This window comes from Rhinoraja longicauda, chromosome 22 (genome assembly GCF_053455715.1).
Source record: "Rhinoraja longicauda isolate Sanriku21f chromosome 22, sRhiLon1.1, whole genome shotgun sequence".
In the NCBI taxonomy this organism is placed as follows: Eukaryota; Metazoa; Chordata; class Chondrichthyes; order Rajiformes; family Arhynchobatidae; genus Rhinoraja; species Rhinoraja longicauda.
The window spans coordinates 34,383,433-34,406,916 of NC_135974.1; the positions used below are offsets into that span (position 1 = coordinate 34,383,433).

General features: G+C 45.9%; 1 protein-coding gene across 2 annotated transcripts in view; it reads right to left on the reverse strand.

Annotated features, from left to right (window-relative positions):
* LOC144604552 (sodium/potassium-transporting ATPase subunit beta-1-interacting protein 3-like) overlaps positions 1–23,484 on the reverse strand; it is an 81,897-nt gene that overhangs the window by 23,971 nt on the left and 34,442 nt on the right. For both annotated transcript variants that reach the window (XM_078419105.1, XM_078419104.1), the window contains exon 3: positions 20,648–20,728. In XM_078419105.1, the coding sequence (XP_078275231.1) occupies positions 20,648–20,728 (81 nt within the window). The remainder of the gene's footprint in view (positions 1–20,647; positions 20,729–23,484) is intronic.

Here is a 23,484-nt window from a genome sequence, read left to right on the forward strand (position 1 = left end):
AATGAATATTTTTCAGGCGGTGATTAACAGATTCTTGATTAGTGCGGGTGTCAGGGGTTATGGGGAGAAGGCAGGAGAATGGGGTTAGGAGGGAGAGATAGACCAGCCATGATTGAATGGCGGACCAGACTTGATGGGCCGAATGGTCTAATTCTGCTCCTAGAACTTACGAATTTATGAACATAAACCCATTAGTTGCTAAAGATAGACACAGAGTGCTGGAGTAAATGAGAGGGGTCAAGCAGCATCTCTGGAGAAAAAGGATGGGTGACGTTTTAGATTGGGATCCTTCTTCAGGACCCGCAAGAAGAAGGGTCCCAGCAGAAACACCAGCCATCCTTTTCCCCACAGATACTGCCTGACCCACTGAGTTACTCCAGCACTCTGTGTCTATCTTTGGTATAAACCAGCATCTGCAGTTCTTTGTTTCTACAACCAATCAGTTGCTGGCAGAAATGCGGCTCAAACACAGAGTGGCACCAGGGACGCAGGTTCGATCCTGACCTCGGGTGCTGTGTGCGTGCAGTTTGCACGCTTGGAGTTTGCTCCAGTTCCCTCCCACCTCCCAAAGGCTTGCGTGTTTGTAGGTTAGTTGGCCGTCTGTAAATTGTCCCAGAACCCAGAGGAAAAACAACTTGGTCATAGGGAGGTCGACACAAAATGCTGGGGTAACTCAATGCTGGAGACAGGCAGCAGCATCTCTGGAGAGAAGGAACGGGTGACGTTTCGGGCCGAGACCCTTCTTCACACGTGCAAACTCCACACAGACAGCACCCAAGGAAGGGGTCAAACCCGGGTCTCTGGTGACGTGAGGCAGACTCCACCAGCTACACCTCTCTGCTGCCTGAACTAAACGGCCCGGATGGATATCTGCAGCACCTTACTGTGTTCTACGACAAATGGAAACTTTGAACAGTGAGTAACAGCAGAATTAACAGCCTGCAGTGGAGACAAGGTCAAAACATTAACGCGCTCTAGAATCACCATTTGTAAACTTGTGGAAAATAGACAATAGACAATAGGTGCAGGAGGAGGCCATTCGGCCCTTCGAGCCGGCACCGCCATTCAATGTGATTATGGCTGATCATTCTCAATCAGTACCCCGTTCCTGCCTTCTCCCCATACCCCCTGACTCCGTTATCCTTAAGAGCTCTATCTAGCTCTCTCTTGAATGCATTCAGAGAATTGGCCTCCACTGCCTTCTGAGGCAGAGAATTCCACAGATTCACAACTCTCTGACTGAAAAAGTTTTTCCTCGTCTCAGTTCTAAATGGCCTACCCCTTATTCTTAAACTGTGGCCCCTTGTTCTGGACTCCCCTAACATTGGGAACATGTTTCCTGCCTCTAACGTGTCCAACCCCTTAATAATCTTATACGTTTCGATAAGATCTCCTCTCATCCTTCTAAATTCCAGTGTATACAAGCCTAGTCGCTCCAGTCTTTCAACATATGATAGTCCCGCCATTCCGGGAATTAACCTAGTAAACCTACGCTGCATGCCCTCAATAGCAAGAATATCCGTCCTCAAATTTGGAGACCAAAACTGCACACAGTACTCCAGGTGCGGTCTCACTAGGGCCCTGTACAACTGCAGAATTACCTCTTTGCTCCTATACTCAACTCCCCTTGTTATGAAGGCCAACATTCCATTGGAACCCGAGCACAACAGAAGATGGTGTTGTACAAAATGGATGGAGATTAGTCCACGGCAAAAGCGTAACATTTGCAGTAACGTGAAGAAATGTTAACAAAAATAGCAAGTTGGAGAGATCCCACCAGTATTATGCGTGAGTAAGCACAGCATTAGAAACCAAAGGAAAAGCTGAATGAGATTAACAGTAAATCACAGCCAAAACCACAGCCTTTCATCATGTCACATCCTTTCAGATAGAGGCACGAAAATGATAGAAATAAATGTACCTGCTGAAGTTAATTTAGAGACACTTGAGATTGGGCTGGGGGAGGTTTGGGCATTTTTGATGTACAGCAGCAATGGCAATGAATAATTAGGTTTAAAAAAAAAAAGATTCTCAAATGCTTGAAGAAGTGTACAGAATAAGAATGTAATATGGTGTGGGGGGGGGGGGGGTGATTCTGTGCTGCACGCAGGACCGTTGCTAGGCAGCAGGATAGTCACATTCACACATTAAACATGTGCAATACGATAAAGCTGTAAAGCTGTCCGTCCAGCACTGGAACAAGCTGTACGGCCTCCGCTTTTGTATTGTTTAAACAAATTTAAAGCCTGTTTTGAAATATTATGCACTGAGCACAAACAATGTTTTGGCATTTGTGTTTAGTATCACATTTTTAGAAACTGTGTAGGAAAATAACTGCAGATGCCGGTACAAATCGAAGGTATCACAAAATGCTGGAATAACTCAGCGGGTCGGGCAGCATCTAGGAGAGAGGGAATGGGTGACGTTTTGGGTCGAGACCCTTTCTTCAGTCTTAAGAAGGGTCTCGACCCGAAACGTCACCCATTCCTTCTCTCCTAGATGCTGCCTGACCTGCTGAGTTACTCCAGCATTTTGTCATACCTTTTTAGAAACTGTTGTCACTCCACCCTCATAAGTGGCACTTACTGTGTTTATGAATGATTATATCAAGTCTAATGAAGGAAATAAAGGGGTTGGACACGTTAGAGGCAGGAAACATGTTCCCAATGTTGGGGGAGTCCAGAACAAGGGGCCACAGTTTAAGAATAAGGGGTAGGCCATTTAGAACGGAGATGAGGAAAAACTTTTTCAGTCAGAGAGTTGTAAATCTGTGGAATTCTCTGCCTCAGAAGGCAGTGGAGGCCAATTCTCTGAATGCATTCAAGAGAGATCTGGATAGAGCTCTTAAGGATAGCGGAGTCAGGGGGTATGGGGAGAAGGCAGGAACGGGGTACTTATTGAGAATGATCAGCCATGATCACATTGAATGGTGGTGCTGGCTTGAAGGGCCGAATGGCCTACTCCTGCACCTATTGTCTATTGAAATTATTCAAAGATTTACGCGACTTCTTGCAGAACATGGTCCATATAGTTTGCTTGGAGACTACAGATGTTTACACTGTGTACAACCAATTCAATAGATGTAAAAATGTTAGCGGTAGAATTTACAAAATTGTGTTAATTGTTGATGGCCAATGATTAGGCTTTTCACCATTTTTAAACAAATCTTACATCTTAGATGAATTGAAATCAATTTCACCTAATCACGTATGAAACTCCAGAAGACGCCTTTTATTAAATCAGATTTATGAAATGTTTGATGTGGAATTAAACCCTTCTAATGTTCAACATCGAACGATAAAAAGGATTTCAATTCATCTAAGTTGTAAGGTACAGTATTTTTAAAACGGTGAATACTACAAAAAAACATTGAGCTGCAGAAATCACATAATTCTGTCGAAGTCTGAAGAAGTCACAAAATATCACCCATTCCTTCTCTCCAGAGATGCTGTCTGTCCCGCTGAGTTACTCCAGCATTTTGTGTCCATCTTCCGTATTAACCAGCATTTGCAGTTCCTTCTTACACGCACAATTCTGTTAGTTCTGCCAATGATACCTTAATGCTTTTTGGTCATGCATTTTGCATAGTTAGGTTCAAGTATTACAGATATTTGCTAAACAAAATCCAATCAATATATTTTGTTAAACGCCTGCTTAGATTGTATTATTTCATCACAGACTGTCAATTGTAAAGTCATGCATCCTTGAGTTATTAACAAAAATAATTTTGGTTGAGCAGCTGGTGAAAAATATGATGAATAATTAGGTATAAGGCGGACATCTGTCGGTGTCTTTGGATAATTACTGAACAGATGGAAATTTTTGATATCTTTGTGACTTCATATGGAGTGAGAAAAGCAAATAGAAAGTATATGTGTTACAATCTGCATCTGGACTTTGAAGACATTTGCCATGACTTTGGAGATAGAACACAGAACACAGTCTGCTCAACTCACAATGCCTGTGCTGAACACAATGTCAAGATAAACTAATCTCCTCTGCCTGCACAAGATCTATATCTCTCCGTTCCCTGCACATCCAGCACAGCGGCACAGTGACGCAGCGGTCGAATTGCTGCCTTACAGATCCAGAGACCCGGGTTCGATCCTGACCTAGGGTGCTGTCTGTGTGGAGTTTGCACGCTTTCCGTGTGACCGCACGGGTTTCCAGTCTCCCAGGGTGCCCTGGTCTCCCCCACGAGGGGTGGGGGGAGAGAAAACAAAGGAGGATCGGCGTGGGGTAACCGCCGTGAGGAAGGGGAGGGGGGGGGAGAACAAGGATGGACAAGGTGCGGAATACTTTGTAACTTTGTCCACGCCCTTTTACGTGGCGTCTATTTGTATACCTTGCGTATGCAAGCAAAGAATTTCACCGTGACCTGTCACATGTGACAATAAAGTATTCAATTCAATTCAGTTCAATTCCTCCCACATCCCAAAGACGTGCAGGCTTGGAGGTTAATTGTTCCTATGACTCTCTTAGTTTGTTGTGAGCAGTTAGAACATCAACCACCCTTCTCCCCTCTGTAGTAAAATATATGAGTAGGTCTGAACATTAAGTGCACGTTAATTTTTCTAAACCTAGTTAGCTTTCATGGAGCTGCTAACAAAATGGCTGCTGTCGGCAATTGCTTATACTCATCCCAGCCGTTACATTTTGACACAGGCGTGAATCAGAGGCGGGAGGCAGACAGCGGCACTGGTGGTAACAAGTGATAAACAACAGACATGGGCTTTGACTTTGCCCAGTCAAATTTCCGCTGGTATAAAATTCCAAGATTAAAAAGCATCCTCCATCAACACAAAACAGAAGCACTGCAAGGCTTCTCTCCTGAGATCACTTTATGCCAGATGTTGAACCAAAACGCAGCCAGATGTTGCATTGCAGTGCCAGTGTCTCAAAGTCAATACCAGTTTACACGTGCAGTTAAACCAGTATTCACGTCTTCTAAATCCAAAGCACTTGATTTCGGAACCTCTCGAAGATGCAATAGGATGTTCCTTATGACTTTGGAAGGTATGACATTAAATCCAGATTGAAGGCAGATAAAGAAGAAATGTAAGTGAGAAGGTATGAGGTTTTTAAAAAAGTAAAGGAAACAGAAGCTAAAATAGCTAATAATAATAATAATAAAAATAATAATATAAATATAATCAGTCTGAAGAAGGGTCTGACCCAAAACGTCGCCCATTCCTTCTCTCCTGAGATGCTGCCTGACCTGCTGAGTTACTCCAGCATTTTGTGAATAAATACCTTCAATTTGTACCAGCATCTGCAGTTATTTTCTTACTTAATATAATAACAAGTAACTGCAGATGCTAGTTTATATGAAAAATAGATGCAAGTGCTGGAGTAACTCAGCGGGTCAGGCAGCATCTCTGGAGAAAATGGATAGATGACATTTCGGAAGGAGACCCTTCTTCAAACAATTGTCCGGAGCGTAGAAACAAAGAACTGCAGATGCTGGTTTATACCAAAGACAGACACAAAGTGCTGGAGTAACTCAGTGGGTCAGGCAGCATCTCTGGAGAACATGGATAGGCGATGCTTTGGGTCAGGACCCTTCAGTCTGAAGAGGCCAATTAACCTACAAACCCGCACGTCTTTGGGATGTGGGAGGAAACAGGTGCACCAAGAGGAAACCCGCGCGGTCAGAGGGAGAACGTGCAAACTGCACGCAGACACAGCACCTGAGGAGATCAGGATCGAACTCTGGTCTCCCGTGCTGTGAGGCAGCAGCTCCAGCAGCTGTGCCACCGTGCCGGCCCGCTGATTTACATTCTGCAAGATCCTACAAACTGCAAAGCGATAATGAGCAGAATATCCAGTCTCAGTGATGTTAATGGGGACGTAAATCTTGGTCAGATCTCTGGGGATATATCCTGTGCTCTTGTTTGAAATATTGCCATGGGATCTCTTGTAACCATCTAGATCAGGAGATTAAGCTCTGGCCTAATGTCTCATCCAAACGTTTGATTCTCAGAGAGTGAAGCACCCTTACAATGCTGCACTGAGATTCTTTTGTGTTTTGGTGTTTGAGGTGTAACTTGAACCTTCTAAGACATATGGTCCACACCTGACTGTGAAAACGACAGTACGTACACTGGCAGAAACAAAAAGGTACTGCAGATGCTGGTTAACACGCAAAAGGACACAAAGTGCTGGAGTAACTCAGCGGATCAGGCAGCATCTCTGGAGAAAATGGATAGATGACATTTCGGAAGGAGACCCTTCTTCCGAGCGTAGAAACAAAGAACTGCAGATGCTGGTTTACACCAAAGACAGACACAAAGTGTTGGAGTAACTCAGTGGGTCAGGCAGCACCTCTGGAGAAAAAGGATGGGTGATGTTTTGGGTCGGATCTGAGGAACAGTCTTGACCCAAAACGTCACCTGTTCCTTTTTCTCCAGAAATGCCTCCTAATCCAGTGGGTTACTATAGCACTTGGCCGAAGTATATACACTTGTCTGAAATTTAATTAAACCTGTTTACAGATGGCAAGGACATTACATATAATGGCAATATTGCAGATGTTGACATTGAGATGTTCTTCCACAAAGGCGCTATCTTTACTGTCGATGGACCCAGTGATGTATCTGTTCAACAGTTACAAATATGAACTATTTAGGAAAGTGAACATGCAGCTCCTCTCAATTAGTGAAAGAAAATAACTGCAGATGCCGGTACAAATCAAAGGTATTTATTCACAAAATGCTGGAGTAACTCAGCAGGTCAGGCAGCATCTCGGGAGATAAGGAATGGGTGACGTTTCAGGTCGAGACCCTTCTTCAGACTGAAGAAGGGTCTCGACCCGAAACGTCACCCATTCCTTCTCTCCCGAGATGCTGCCTGACCTGCTGAGTTACTCCAGCATTTTGTGAATAAGCTCCTCTCAATAGTCGGTTGAAGCACATTTTGACCATCGTGTTAAGACACAAAGTGCTGGAGTAACTCAGCGGGTCAGACAGCATCTCTGGAGACAAGGAATGGGTGACATTTGGGTTGGGACCCTTCTTCAAACAACTTGAAACATCACCCATCCTTTCTCTCCAGAGATGCTGCCTGACCCGCCGAGTTACTCCAGCACTTTTTGTATGTCTTTGGTATAAACCAGCATCTGCAGTTCCTCGTTTCTACGTTTTTGACCATCATATCTATGGTTATTTTCAATGTGGGAAGTAAGAATACCATTAAGAATACATCTAAAAGATAAATGCTGGGTAGAATTAATTATCTTTTTAAAGGGTTTTTATAAAAGATGATTTTGTGCTGAGTTAAGACAAACCACTGCACGGGACACGAAGGTACACAAATAATTACACATTTAAAGTACATATTTAACTAGAAATTAAAAATCATAATGTTTATCACATATATCAAACATCCCAGAGAAACTCTGAGAGAGAATTAATTTATGCAGACTGTTCTGATTGCTAATTTATGCACTGCAAGGGTCAGCACCTGGCAACGAGATAAATAACCAGATAATCTGTTTTTGATTAAGTTAGGAATAATGGTTAAGATTGATTCTTTGTTGAATCGTGCGGTTGGATCTAATGCATCTGTCCAAATCAGCGGGAGGTCCAGATGGGACCTCTGGTTCACCTAGAGTTGCCAACTGTCCCGTATTAGCCGGGTCATCCCGTATTTTGGGCTAAATTGGTTTGTCCCGTACGGGACCGCCCTTGTCCCGTATTAGTATTGCCAACTTCCTCACTCCCAAATAAGGGACAACGGGTGACGTCACCGCCCAGCGCCCCACGTGACCTCACCCAGCCAGCGGCCACGTGCTCCCACTCCACCAATGTACAGATGCTGTCTGCACAAAGATTGTATGTTCTCCCTGTGACCCCATGAATTTTTTCCATGCGCTCCCACATTTCACAGGCGTGCAGATTTGTAGGATAATTGGCTTGGTAATATTGTAAATTGTCCCTAGTGTGTGTGTGTGTGTGTGTGGGTTAGTGCTAATGTACGAGGATCGCTGGTCGGCGCGGACTCGGTGGGCCGAAGGGTCCATTTCCGCGCTGTATCTCTAAACAAAACTAAAATGATAAAAGTTTATATTTTTCTTTAATCATCCTTTTGGCCCTCAGAATCTTTGCACTGCATTAATGCTGCTAATATTTACCACAGCTCTATATCTATTTGCATATGTAAAGCCACAATGTCTTTTTTTTTAGAGATACAGCACAGAAACAGGCCCTTCGGCCCACCGGGTCCACGCCGCCCAGCGATCCCCGCACTTTAACACTATCCTACACACACTAGAGACAATTTTTACATTTACCCAGTCAATTAACCTACATACCTGTACGTCTTTGGAGTGTGGGAGGAAACCGAAGATCTCGGAGAAAACCCACGCAGGTCACGGGGAGAACGTACAAACTCTGTACAGACGGCGCCCGTAGTCAGGATCGAACCTGAGTCTCCGGCGCTGCATTCGCTGTAAGGCAGCAACTCTACCGCTGCGCCACCGTGCCGCTGGAATTTTATTTCACACAACTCCTCTAAATAGTTGATTAGTATGAGTGTCAGAGGTTATGGGGAGAAGGCAGGAGAATGGGGTTGGGAGGGAGAGATAGATCAGCCGCGATTGATTATCGGAGTAGGCTTGATGGGCCGAATGGCCTAATTCTACTATCACCTGATCTTATGAATAGACGTTTAGACAATAGACAAGAATTTTTTTTTGCAGCCCAGATTCTGTTTTGTTTTCATTTTTTTTGTTTGCTTATTTTAGTTTAGGGGGGTAATTTTTTTATTTTATTATTTTTTTTCTTTTTAACTTATTGTTTTATATATATAAGTTCTTTGTTAACCTTTTATCTATAATTACATAGAGACTGGGGGGTCTATACACTATATGTATTTTGAAACTGGATTTATATTTAGGTTACATTTGTTGTTAATGTAATCCTGATCCCTATGTATCAATATCACTGTTATGCTTATCATCTTTTGAAATTTAATAAAAAGATTTGAAAAGAAAAAGACAATAGACAATAGGTGCAGGAGTAGGCCATTCGGCCCTTCGAGCCAGCACCGCAATGCAATGTGATCATTGCTGATCATTCTCAATCAGTTCCTGCCTTCTCCCCATACCCCCTGACTCCGTCCGCTATCTTTACAGCCCAGTATTTAAATTCCCTTTATGATTGCTTGGAATTCATTGCCACAGAAGGCTGTGGGGGGTATATAAGTCAATGGATATTTTTATGGCAGAGATAGATAGATTCTTGATTAGTACGGGTGTCAGGGGTTATGGGGAGAAGGCAGGAGAATGGGCTTGAGAGGGAAAGATAGATCAGCCAAGATTGAATGGCGGAGTAGATTTGATGGGCCGAATGGCTTAATTCTGCTCCTATCACATGAACTTATACCAATCAATCCAGTATCTGTTTTTTTGTTACAATTATGTTTGTATCCACGATGAACTCAATTCGATGATGTCCTCTCCTCTGGAATACATTTGCTGTTTTTAAATCAATGTACATTGTTTTACATTTCTCAATGTTAGCCACCATCTGGCACGGCAGATGCAATCTCATTGAATTAAGTCCATTTCCTCTTCACATTTTGCTTCTCCTTTATTCTCCATTTAACATCGTTAAAGATCACACTTTGAAAATCTGCGTCAAGATTTTTTTGTAAAATGCTCCAAGATTCCCAGAGTGTTCCGATATTCTTAAGGATATTTTTACATGAGTTTCAAAGAATATTTTAAGACTTATCGTGGCACGGAAGCGCAGTGGTAGAGTTGCTGTCCCAAAGACCCAGGTTTAACCCTGACTACGGGTGCTGTCTGTGCAGAGATTGTACGTTCTCCCCGTGACCATGTGGGTTCTCTCCAGGCGCTCCAGTTTCCTCCCACATTCTAAAGACGTGCAGGCTTGTAGGTCAATTGGCTGTTGTAAATTGTCCCTAGCGTTGTGTAGGATAGTGATCGTGTGCAGGTGGTCATTGGTCAGAGCGGGCTCGGTGAGTTGAAGAGCCTGTTTCCAGGCTGCATCTCTAAAACAAAACAACTAAACTTGTGGAAAAAGGAGGGCCCAAGAGAGGGGAAGTGTTAACGAGATAATTGGAGCCAAGAACAGATCAACAGGAGATCCCTGACATGGCGATGAAATGCCTTGCGTGGGGCAGCTTTGACTATGGTTGAATAGGCAAGAGTTTCATACAACTAATGGGATCATTCGTCCCCAGTGGGTGTAGGATAGTGTTAATGTGCGGGGATCGCTGGTCGGCGCCGACCCGGTGGGCCGAAGGGCCTGTTTCCGCGCTGTATCTTTAAACTAAATTAAACGCAGCTTAACCCGTTTGTACATTGCAGAAGAACAGAAACCAGAAGGTGCAGGAGAGAGACCTAGGCAACAGCATCTAGAACCAGATAAGGCCACATGTAAATTGGAGAAACTGCACCTCACATTTTGTTTGGCAAGATTACCACCCAGCAGTATGGGGAATGGTATCTTTTTTTTTCTTTTTCTCCACAGATGCTGCCTGACCCGCTAAGTTACTCCAGCATTTTGTATCTATCTTTGTGTAAAGAAGGAACTGCAGACGCTGGCTTACACCAAAGATAGACACAGAAAGCTGGAGTAGCTCAGCGGGACAGGCAGCATCTCGGGAGAGAAGGAATAGGTGAGGTTTTGGGTTGAGACCCTTCTTCAGACAGTCTGTACCTTTTGCCGGATGGGAGAGGGGAGGAGTGGGCAGGGTGAGGCTGGTCCGTGATTATGCTGCTGGCCTTGCCGAGGCAGCGTGAGGGGTAAATGGAGTCAATGGAAGGGAGGCTGCTTTGTTTGGCGGTCTGGGTTGCATCCACAATAAGGGGTTACTAATAAGATATGCAATAAGGTGTAAGGGTTTAAGAATTTCCCCCAGAAAATTGGACGTTTAGAGCTCTATTTTCACAAACTAGAAGTAGCCAAGATAAGCTTCACCTTCAGTCTATGTTTACAATTCCAGTTGCAGGAGACGTGTCTCGGTTCTGGGGGGAAGTTGTACCACAGGGAACACTCTCTTTTGGATAAGATGCAAATGAAATCACCCCACTCGCTAATTTAGGGGAATGCAAAGAAATCCCCAGGACCTCATTAAAGAGAAGAATAGAAAAGCTTCCCAGAGCCAGGGCCATCATTTCTCTTTCAACGCACTTCATATATAATTTATTGCCCAAGAAACCCGTGGAGATATCTTGAAGACATACTCAGTCATTAAAGAAACGCCAGCAACCCATCATGCAAATGGCTGTAACTGTAAAACTAAGGAGTTCAGTTACTCCAGCATTTTGTGTCCATCTTCAGTGCAAACCAGTATCTCCACTTCCTTTCCGCGCAAACTAAGCAGTTCCTTTCTTTACCAGTGCGCTAAAACCAACTACAGAAACATAGAAAATAGGTGCAGGAGTAGGCCATTCAGCCCTTCGAGCCAGCACCGCCATTCAATATGATCATGGCTGATCATCCAAAATCAGTACCCCGTTCCTGCTTTCTCCCCATATCCCTTACTTCCGTTAGCCCTAAGAGCTAAATCTAACTCCCTCTTCAAAACATCCAGTGAATTGGCCTCCACTGCCTTCTGTGGCAGAGAATTCCACAGATTCACAACTTTCTGGGTGAAAAAGTTTTTTGCTCATCTCGGTCCTAAATGGCCTACCCCTTATTCTTAAACTGTGACCCTCCTGGTTCCGGACTCCCCCAACATGGGGAACGTGTTTCCTGCATCAAGCCTGCATAATCCCTTAAGAATTTGATATGTTCCTTTAAGCTCCCTTCTAAACTCAAGTGAATACAGGCCCAGTCGACCCATTCTTTGCAAAGCAATTTATCGTGCAGAAACGAAAGGGTTTGGGGTAACTTTCAACATTGTTTTTGTCCAGAAGCTGATGTGTGTGTTCCCAGCATTTACGTTGCTGGCTACAAGCCACAGCCTGTTACACCTAATTAAAGAACAAAGCATTTCCACAATTTATGTTACCCCCTACATATCCCCTTCAACAATAACCGCCGTGACACAAAGAGTCCATTGTGATTGGCTCAGGGCTGTGAGAATAGTGGAAATTTATAGAGGAAACTGCAAATTCAAATCTCACTCAACAAAACAAGTCTTCTGCGGATTAACCATTCAAGTGCCAGCTAGAAACTCTCAATCGTTGAACAGAGTTTCCAGCCATTTATTCAAAGGTTGCGTAAATAGCAATTCTCATAAGCAGTGAAATGAAACATTTCTTTCGTTTTATGACACATCTTCTTTGTACACTGAAGTAAAATTGTATTTCTCAGGGGATACAATAGGTAAAGATGCACGAATAAAAACTTGGCCATGAGCTTGGAAATTAGCATTTGGGAAATTAGAGTGGGATTGTTATCAGGGACGGTGGTGCAGCGGTAGAGTTGCTGCCTTACAGTGCCAGAGACCTGGGTACAATCCCGACTACGGGTGTTGTCTGTAAGGAGTTTGTATGTTCTCCTCGTGACTGCGTGGTGTTTAGTTTAGTTGAGTTTATTGTTGTCACGTGTACCGAGGTACAGTGAAAAGCTTTTGTTTGTGTGCTAACCAGTCAAAGGGCAGCACAGAGGAACAGCGGTAGAGTTGCTGCCTCACAGCGCCAAGGACCCGGGTTCAATCCTGACTACGGGTGCCACCTGTAATGGAGTTTGTGGGTTTTCCCCATGACTGCGTGGGTTTTCTCCGGGCGCTCAGGTTTCCTCCCACACTCCAAAGACATACAGGTATGGAGGTTAAATTGGCTTTGGTAAGTTGTAAAATAGTTCCAAGTGTGTGTAGGTTAGTGGACGGGCTGATCGCTGGTCGGCACGGACTCGGTGGGTCGAAGGGCCTGTTCCGCGCTGTATCTCTAAAGTTAAATCTAAAGTTACTGTGATAAGCAGATATTCTGGTTTGCTATTTTTACATTAGCAGTGACTTGTTTAATGCCTACAATAAAACTGTGCAGAAAGGAAATCCTTTTTCCCGTTAAATTCAACAATAACAATTACTTGGCTCAAATATTTGCTCTGCCTCGGCATCACAGCAAGTAAGTTTTAAGTTATTTTTCTGAGTTTCCATTCCAATCATTTGGGTTTTGGTTTATTATTGTCACGTGTACTGAGGTTAGGGTTGCCAACTGTCCCGTATTAGCCAGGACATCCCATATTTTGGGCTAAATTGGTTTGTCCCGTATTAGGCCCGGACCCTGTAGGTCCGGACAGTGTAGGCCCGGAGGCCCGGGCGCCGCCTAACGGAGGTTGCATAGCAACCCGCCTCCCTGCCCGGGCGGCCGCCATTGGTGGAGCGGGAGCACATGGCCGCTGGCTGGGTGAGGTCACGTGGGGCACGGGGCGGTGACGTCACCTTGTCCCTTGTTTGGGAGTGAGATAGTTAGCAACCCCTAACTGAGGTAGAGTGAAAAGCTGCTTGTTATCCAATCAAATCAGATAATCCTTCTCCCCAGAAATGCTGCCTGACCCGCTGAGTTACTCCAGCATTTTGTGTCTATTTTCGGTTTAAACCAGTATCTGCAGTTCCTTCCTACACATCTATGATGTGAGTTAGACTCTGTACCATATCTGTGCGAGCAGCAAGGAAGAATAATTTTAAAAAGATGTCTCAAAGGCAGATGAGAAATTTGTAATTGTTTGCACGGTGGCGCAGCGGTAGAGTTCCTGCCTTACAGCGAATGCAGCGCCTGAGACTCAGGTTCGATCCTGACTACGGGCGCCGTCTGTACGGAGTTTGTACGTTCTCCCCGTGACCTGCGTGGGTTTTCTCCGAGATCTTCGGTTTCCTCCCACACTCCAAAGACGTACAGGTATGTAGGTTAATTGGCTGGGCAAATGTAAAAGAAATTGTCCCTAGTGGGTGTAGGATAGTGTTAATATGCGGGGATCGCTGGGCGGCGCGGACCCGGTGGGCCGAAGGGCCTGTTTCTGCGCTGTATCTCTAAAAAAAACCTCAGGAGTTGCAAGCTGTTTGCATCTTCAAAGGTCAGTTAGGAGACTGAAATTTATATCTATTTTAGGTATTGGTTTCGGTTTATTGTTGTCTCGTGTACCGAGGTACAGGGAAAAGCTTTGTTCTGCGTGCTCTCCGATCAGATAATACTACACATAAACACAATCAAGTACAACAGGTAGAGCAAAGGGGAAGACACAGAGTGCAGAACATGGTTCTCAGCATTGTAGCGCATCAGTTACAGAGACAAAGTCCAATGTCCTCAGTGGGCTAGAGGTGAATCGGACAGCACCCTAGCTTATGGAAGGACCGTTCAGAAGCCTGATAACAGAGGGGAAGACGCTGTTCCTGAGTCTGGTGGTGCGCGCTTTCAAGCTTCTCTACCTTCTGTCCCACGGGACTGGGGAGAAGAAGGAATGACAAATTCCTCTCCATAAACATAATCTTCTACACAGGACTTTAGGAAATACTTTATGATTTTTACAGAGGGTGGTGGGTACTGAGAAAGAGCTGCTGGAGGTGGTGGTGGAGGCAGATATCACAGTGGCATTTAAGAGGCTTTTAGTTGGGCGCATGGACAGGTAGGGAATGGAGGGATGTGCTGGGCCGAAGGGCCTGTTTGCGTGCTGTACTGTTCTATGATCTATGATCTGACAGCATGCTTCTCACCTCAATATTATAGACATATCTTTACCCTGCTCCAAATGTAAAATATGAAACAACTTGCAAACATTCTGTTTTAGATCTGATATTCCACAGATGTCTTTCAGTCTGATGAAGGGTTCTGACCCGAAACGTCACCTATTCCTTTTCTCCGGGGATGCTGCCTGACCCGTTGAGTTACTCCAGCACTTTTGCGTCCATCCTCAGGAGAAACCAGCATCTGCAGTTCCGTCCCACTCAGTTTGATGAATTGTTTTACATGCAACCATTTAGAGAATTTCAGTGCAGGTTCAGCTAGGCAGGTGGAACTAGTGTGTAGATGGGACATGTTGGCCAGTGTGGGCAGGTTGGGCCACAGGGCCTGTTTCCATGCTGCATGACTCTCTGACTCCAATTGTGAAGGGATCATTCCTCTTTCTGAAGCCAGTCCACAGTGTGAATGACGGGAGTTAATTACATTGCTCTGGAAACAAGCTGTCTGAATGACACCAAGTGCTGGAGTAACTCAGCGGGACAGTTGTACAGGGCCCTAGTGAGACCGCACCTGGAGTACTGTGTGCAGTTTTGGTCTCCAAATTTGAGGAAGGATATTCTTGCTATTGAGGGCGTGCAGCGTAGGTTTACTAGGTTAATTCCCGGAATGGCGGGACTGTCATATATTGAAAGACTGGAGCGACTAGGCTTGTATACACTGGAATTTAGAAGGATGAGAGGGGATCTTATCGAAACGTATAAGATTATTAAGGGGTTGGACACGTTAGAAGCAGGAAACATGTTCCCAATGTTGGGGGAGACCAGAACAAGGGGCCACAGTTTAAGAATAAGGGGTAGGCCATTTAGAACGGAGATGAGGAAAAACCTTTTCAGTCAGAGAGTTGTGAATCTGTGGAATTCTCTGCCTCAGAAGGCAGTGGAGGCCAATTCTCTGAATGCTTTCAAGAGAGAGCTAGATAGAGCTCTTAAGGATAGCGGAGTCAGGGGGTATGGGGAGAAGGCAGGAACGGGGTACTGATTGAGAATGATCAGCCATGATCACATTGAATGGCGGTGCTGGCTCGAAGGGCCGAATGGCCTACTCCTGCACCTATTGTCTATTGACAGGCTCTGGGTCTCGGGCGGTGGGAGGCAGCTTCCTAGGCCACCTTGGACTCATATTCTTCTGCAATCAGTGGCAATGTAAGCAGACATCACCACCCACACGGAATTATCCTTGGAAATCGACACAAAATGCTGGAGTAACTCAGCGGGACAGGCAGCATCTCTGGAGAGAAGGAATGGGTGACGTTTTGGGTGGAGACTCTTCTTGAAGAAACGTCACCCATTCCTTCCCTCCAGTGATGCTGCCTGTCCCGCCGAGTTACTCCAGCATTTTGCGCCTGTCCTCGGTGCAAACCGGCATCTGCAGTTCCTTCCTACGCTATCTTAATGATGGTCACGTGTCAATGCTGGGCCTCCACAGATGTCAAACGCGGTAATTCACCACATCTGAACTCTGGGCAATTGTATAGATGGTGTGGCGGTGCTGGGCGAGTTTGGGGAGGACCGAGGTGGAGAGAAACAAGCACGGACTTGTCTGCCAACGGCCAAGGTCAGAAGGTCAAGGAATATCGTGCAGGCAGAAAAATTGTTAACTGTTTCATTGAATAATTATCATGAACAGAAGTGTTTTGTCCATGAAGAACAAGGGTGCTGTGTCCTTTAATTTCGTCTATCTCTAGCGGATTATTCGGTGTTGCGCATTGAATGAATACAAGTGGAACGATTGGAGCTGTTCGTGTGGGCAATGGGCAAGACTTGACTCGAGGCTTGATTTTTGCTCGATTTCTTTCGGATTGATTAATTAAAACTCCAGTCTCTCCCGACAAGGAGAGATGGTGTTGCAAGCTGAAGATAGACACACAGGGCTGCACTTTAGACTTTAATAGACAATAGACAATAGACGCAGGAGGAGGCCATTCGGCCCTTCGAGCCAGCACCGCCATTCAATGTGATTATGGCTGATCATTCTCAATCAGTACCCCATTCCTGCCTTCTCCCCATATCCCCTGACTCCACTATCCTTAAGAGCTCTGTCTAGCTCTCTCTTGAATGCATTCAGAGAATTGGCCTCCACTGCCTTCTGAGGCAGAGAATTCCACAGATTCACAACTTTCTGACTGAAAAAGTTTTTCCTCATCTCAGTTCTAAATGGCCTACCCCTTATTCTTAAACTGTGGCCCCTTGTTCTGGACTCCCCCAACATTGGGAACATGTTCCTGCCTCTAACGTGTCCAACCCCTTAATAATCTTATACATTTCGATAAGATCTCCTCTCATCCTTCTAAATTCCAGTGTACTACACAAGCCAACTTTCGTGTTACAGCAGAGGAAAAAACAGGCCCCTTTGGCCCACCAGGTCTTCGCCGACCAGCGATCCCTGCTACACCAGCACTACCTACGTACCAGGGACAATTTAAAATTTTACTGAAGCCAATTAATCTACAAAGAGGAGCCAGCGCTGCCGTCGCAGCTGCGGCTTGCCTGCAGTCCGTCTGTCTTTTGTGTTTTTTGTTGTTTTTGTATGAATTGTAGTTTTAATATGGTGTAGTGTTTGTATGTTATGTGGGGGGGAGGGGGTGGGAGGGAACGGGAACTGTAAAAAATTCTCTCTCCCGAACGGAGACGCGACCTTTGTTTCTGTGTCGTGTCTCCGTTCCCGCTGCGGCCTACCACCGGCCATGCACCTGGGACCACCTGGGGCTCTGGTTCGCAGAGCCCGCGGCCCGGACTCACCAACTGCGGCGCTGGCTGCCTGCGGATGCTGCGGGTGCGGCTGCGACTCGTCTCCGGAGGCTCCGGCGCGGGCCGCGTGGACGTCGGAAGCCCGCAGGCCCCTGGGTGGGGGCCGACATCGGGAGCTCCGGCAGCGGCAGAGGCAGCGTGTTCGCCCGCCCCGAATCGCGGGGCTCGGGTCGGCCCGCCGCGGACCTTTCACCGTCCGGCGCGGCCTGAAATAGGCCGCGGGATTTTCACCGCCCAGCGGGGGCTTCAATGTCGGGAGCCCCGACCGCCCCGACGTGGCAACTTCAACAGCCTGACCTCGGGAGAAGACGGCAGGGAAGAGAAAAGACATTCTGGCCTTCCATCACAGTGAGAAGGGACTGGAGGAGACTCACTGTGATGGATGTTTCTTTTGTTTGGTGTTAGTGTATGATTGTATGTGTTATTGCATTTTATTGATTATTCTTATTGGTCTGAGTGTTTCAACTGCGGGTAATGTTTCATTTCACTACACATTTATGTGTATGTGACAAATAAACCACTATTGACTATTGACTATTGAAACCTGTCTGTCTTTGGAGTGTGAGAGGAAACTGGAGCACCTGGAAAAAACCCACGTGGTCACAGGGAAAACATACAAACTCTGTGCCGACTGTACCCATAGTTGGGATTGAACCCGGGTCAATGGCGCTGCAAGGCACCAACTCTATCGCTGCACCACTGTGCCACTGTGCTGGAGTAACATAGAAACATGGAAAATAGGTGCAGGAGGAGGCCATTCGGCCCTTCGAGCCAGCACCTCTATTCATTGTGATCATGGCTGATCATCCACAATCAGTAACCCATGTCTGCCTTCTCCCCATATCCCTTGATTCCGCTAGCCCCTAGAGCTCTATTTAACTCTCTTTTAAATTCATCCAGTGAATTGGCCTCCACTGCCCTTTGTGGCAGAGAATTCCACAAATTCACAACTCTCTGGGTGAAAAAGTTTTTTCTCATTTCAGTTTTAAATGGCCTCCCGTTTATTCTTAGACTGTGTGTCCCCTGGTTCTGGACTCCCCCAACATTGGGAACAGTTTTCCTGCATCTAGCTTGTCCAGTCCTTTTATAATTTTATACGTTTCTGTAACTCAACGGGTCAGGCACTTGCTGTACCCCAGAACCAGCCGTGTTTGGAATCCTTTGCCACCGCATATAAAATCTGCTGCTAATAGTAAATCTTTTAAACTGTTGCTTGCAAACACTAAATTTTAAATATGCAACCGCATGCATGAGGGACTGCATGTTTATAGCCCAGTGCAGTATCAACAACACAAGACAAGACAAGGCAGCATCTCTGGGAAAAAAAGGATGAGTGACATTTCGAGTGAGAACACTTCTTCAGACTGAACGTAAAGGGGAGGCGGGGAGGGAACTGGAGGTGGGAAAAGGCCAGAACAAAGCAGGGCTGCAGCCGATGGCCTAGGTAGGGTGGAGCCCACAATGACCCATTGATGGCTGGGGAAGAGGTGATAATCTGAGGGATGCAGAAATGCGAACAGTGAAACACGTTGGACTTGTAGGGTGGGGGAGGGATGGGAGGTGGGGGAGGGATGGGAGGTGGGGGAGGGATGGGAGGTGGGGGAGGGATGGGAGGTGGGGGTGGGAGAGGAAATGCAGGGGGTTCTACTCTGGGGCTGGAGAAAGCATCTTGTCTGGGAACATCACAATCTGCTTTGGGAACAGCTCTGCCCAGGACAAGAAGGCCCTGCGGAGAGTAGTGCGTTCGGCTGAACGCACTATGGGAACTACACTCGCCCCCCTGCAGGACCTATACATCAGGAGGTGGAGATCCAGAGTCAGCAACATTATGGGGGACCCCTACCACCCCAGCAACGGACTGTTCCAGCTGCTACGGTCAGGCAAACGCCCCCACTGTCACGCTGTGAAAACAGAGGATGAGTTTCTTCCCACAGGCCATCAGGACTGTTAACTCTCATATCACCAGGGACTAATTTAATTTACTGTATTAAATTATTTTTTCTGTTAAACTTTTTTTTTCTCTTCTGTTTTGTAGTTTTAGCACAATCCACAGGCGTTGCCACTTTCATTTCACTGCACATCTTGTATATATGTATGTGACCAATAAACTTGACTTGACTTGGGCTACTTGAAGGTAGAGAAATCATCGTTCATACCGCTGGGGTGTGAGCTGCCCAAACGAAATATGAGGTGCTGCTCCTCCAATTTGCTTGTGGCCTCACTCTGACATTGGAGGAGATGCTTAGTGAGGTATGTTATGACTATAAATCTTAGGAGATTTTCCCAATATCCCAATTAGGGCGGCACGGTGGCGCAGCGGTAGAGTTGCTGCCTTACACTGCCAGAGATCTAGGTTCGATCCAGACGCTGTTCCCGAGTCTGGTGGTGCGCGCTTACAAGTGGACAGAATGTGCAAACTCCTTTAAGACGGCACCCATAGTCAGGATCGAACCCGAGTCTCGGGCGTTGTGAGGCAACAACGCTACCACTGCGCCACCGTGCCGCCCCTCGTGAAATTCAACCAACTGGTCAACCAGAGATCTGGGCCAATTCACTGGATGTTTTCAAGTGAGAGGTAGATTTAGCTCTCAGGGCTAACGGAATCAAGGGATATGGGGAGAAAGCAGGAACGGGGTACTGATTTTGGATGACCAGCCATGATCATATTCAATGGCGGTGCTGGCTCGAAGGGCCGAATGGCCCATTCCTGCACCTATTTTCCATGTTTCTATATTAACATCCATTTTTTACTAACCTGGAACTAACCTGATTCTTTGGGCTGGGAGCAAAAATAACATAGCAATGAAATACTTTACTCAACATTGACCGACTGATTGAAAGATACAGCATGAAAACAGGCCCTTCGGCCCACCGCATCCATTATGGCCATTGATTCACACCAGTTCCATGTTATCCCATATTCTCATCCACTCCCTGCACAGCAAGGGCAATTTACAGAGGTTAAGTAACTTACAAACCAGGATACCCAGACAATTAACCTCTTTGGGATGTGGGAGGAAACCGGAGCACCCGGAGGAAACCCACACGGTCACAGGGAGAACCTGCAAACTCCACACAGACACCACTCGAGGTCAGGATAGAAAGTTTATCCCTTATGAACTCGTGATTATCGCTAATGAAACAAAATGATTGATTTATTCTCCAAGAGAAAGTGCTGAACAATGTTAATGGTTCTGTCACTTAGTTCAATTATGCCTGCCTTTACATTGTCAAAACCACCTACCTTTGAAAGACCCCCGACATCCAAATAGAAGCAGATGATGAATATATTCCAGGTGACCCACAGAGCTGTCCAAACAGCGTACTAGAGAAAGAGAAGAAAGAAGTTTGAGTAGGTAGGAACTGCAGATGCTGGATGACATCGAAGATAGACACAAAATGCTGCAGTAGTCTGAAGAAAGGTCTCGACCCGAAACATCACCCATTCCTTCTATCCAGTGATGCTGCCTGTCCCGCTGAGTTCCTCCAGCATTTTGTGCCTATCTTGAATGAATGAATGAATGAATAAATAAGTTTATTGGCCAAGTATGTGCACATACAAGGAATGTGCCTTGGTGCTCCGCTCACAAATGACAACACAAACATACAGTTAACAATTAAGAATAAAGCATAACCACATCAAAACAATAAGGATACAACATTACGGTCTAAACATGTGGGTGAAAATAAACCAGAGCAAAAAAGAGACTACAGACTTTGGTTATTGAGTGGAACTATCACTCGTGGGGGTAAAAAGCTGTTTTTATGTCCGGCTGCGGCTGCTCTGACAGTCCAGAGTCGCCTTCCAGAGGGAAGTGCTTTGTAGAGTTTGTGGCCAGGGTGAGAGGGGTCAGAGATGATCTTGCCCGCTCGCTTCCTGGCCCTTGCAGTGTACAGTTCGTCAATGGGGGGAAGGTTGCAGCCAACAACCTTCTCAGCTGTGCGAACGATCCGTTGCAGCCTCCGGATGTCGTGCTTGGTGGCTGAGCCAAACCAGACCATGATGGAGAAGGTGAGGACGGACTCTACGATGGCAGAACAAAACTGGACCATCATTGCCTGTGGCAGATTGTGTTTCCTCAGCTGCCGCAGGAAGTACATCCTCTGTTGGGCCTTTTTGACTGTGGTGTCGATGGTGGCCCCCCCATTTAAAGTCCCTGGAGATGATGGATCCAAGGAACTTAGATGACTCCACAGATGTAACTGTGGTGCTGTTGATGGTGAGTGGGGGGAGGGGAGGGGGATCTCTTCGAAAGTCTACAATTAGTTCCATTGTCATGAGAGCATTGAGCTCCAGGTTGTTGCGATGGCACCAGGATGCCAGCCGTGTCACTTCCCATCTGTAGGCAGATTCCTCCCCATCCTGGATCAGTCCAATCAGGGTGGTGTCATCCGCAAACTTGAGGAGCTTGACAGAGGAGTCTGTGGAGATGCAGTCGTTGGTGTAGAGAGAGTAAAGGAGAGGGGAGAGTACGCAGCCTTGCGGTGCTCCTATGCTGAGGGTCTGCGGGTCCGAGATGTGCTTTCCCAGCCTCACATGCTGCTTCCTGTCTGTCAGGAAGTTGATGATCCACTGACAGAGGGGTTCAGGCACAGTCAGCTGGGAGAGTTTGGAGTGTAGTAGCTCTGGCACAATGGTGTTAAATGCAGAGCTAAAGTCCACAAACAGAATCCTGGCATAGGTCCCCTTGTGGTCTAGGTGCTGGAGGATGAAGTGCAGGCCTAGGTTCACTGCGTCGTCCACCGATCTATTGGCCCTGTATGCAAACTGCAGGGGGTTTGTGATGTTTTTTCAGCAAGAAGATTGAGATTAGGTTCACAAGCACATACATACACATGTACACACACACGCGCACATATTCACACACACACGCACACAGCCACACACACCCATGCACACCCACAAGTGCGCACACATACATCCACGCATATACACACATGCGCACACACACAAGTGCGCACACAGCCACACACAAACACACACATGCACACACACCCGCAAGTGCACACATACACACGCACACAGACACATAGGAGCACACGTACACACACCCCCGCACACACGCAAGTGCACACACACGTTCGCACACACACATAAACGCGCACACATACACACACATCCACGCACACACACAAGTGCACACACACGCAAACAAACGCCACACACATGCGCGCACACAAGCCACACACACACGTGCACAAATACACAAGGAAGAAATTTAATAAACTCAATAGCAAATGCAGGTGCAGAATACAATAACTACTCAGCTTTCTTTCTTCACACATGGTAATTGGAATGTTAATACTGAGGTATTAAACTGAATTAGAGTCAATAACAATATTATGTGCCCGGAACAATATTACTGAAAATTCAATTGAAAACTACGAGGGGAATCATTACGTTCAATCATTGTTAGAAAATTGTCTGCATTTTTATACTTCCATCAATCAAAAATGATTGAGCCAGCCAGAAATATATCTAAAATCAAAATGTTCATATTGTCATCCAATGGTTTATCACTGTGCTGTGAGTTGTTTCAAGATGACAGATGTATCACTGCTTGTATAAATATCACCATGTTCACTTTCTCTCCCGTATGTTACCCACTCTGTTTAGATCGGTTCATTCCCTCTGTAAACCTGCAAGTTATTTTGTTTTGTTTAGGAAGGAACTGCAGATGCTGGTTTACACCGAAGATAGACACAAAATGCTGGAGTAACTCTGGAGAGAAGGAATGGGTGACGTTTCGGGTCGAGACCCAAAAATTTGTGTGAGGTTCTGAAGAAGGATCTCAGTTCAGTTAACTTCAGTTTAGTTTATTGTCGCGTGTACCGAGGTACAGTGAAAAGCAGTCAGCGGAAAGACAATGCATGATTACAATCGAGCCATGTACAGATACATGGTAGAAATGTGTAGGAAAGGACTGCTGATCCTGGTTTAAATCGAAGATGATAGAAATGTTGCAAATCGAAGATGATAGAAAGTGTAAGAAAATAACTGGAGATGCTGGTACAAATCGAAGGTATTTATTCACAAAATGCTGGAGTAACTCAGCAGGTCAGGCAGCATCTCAGGAGAGA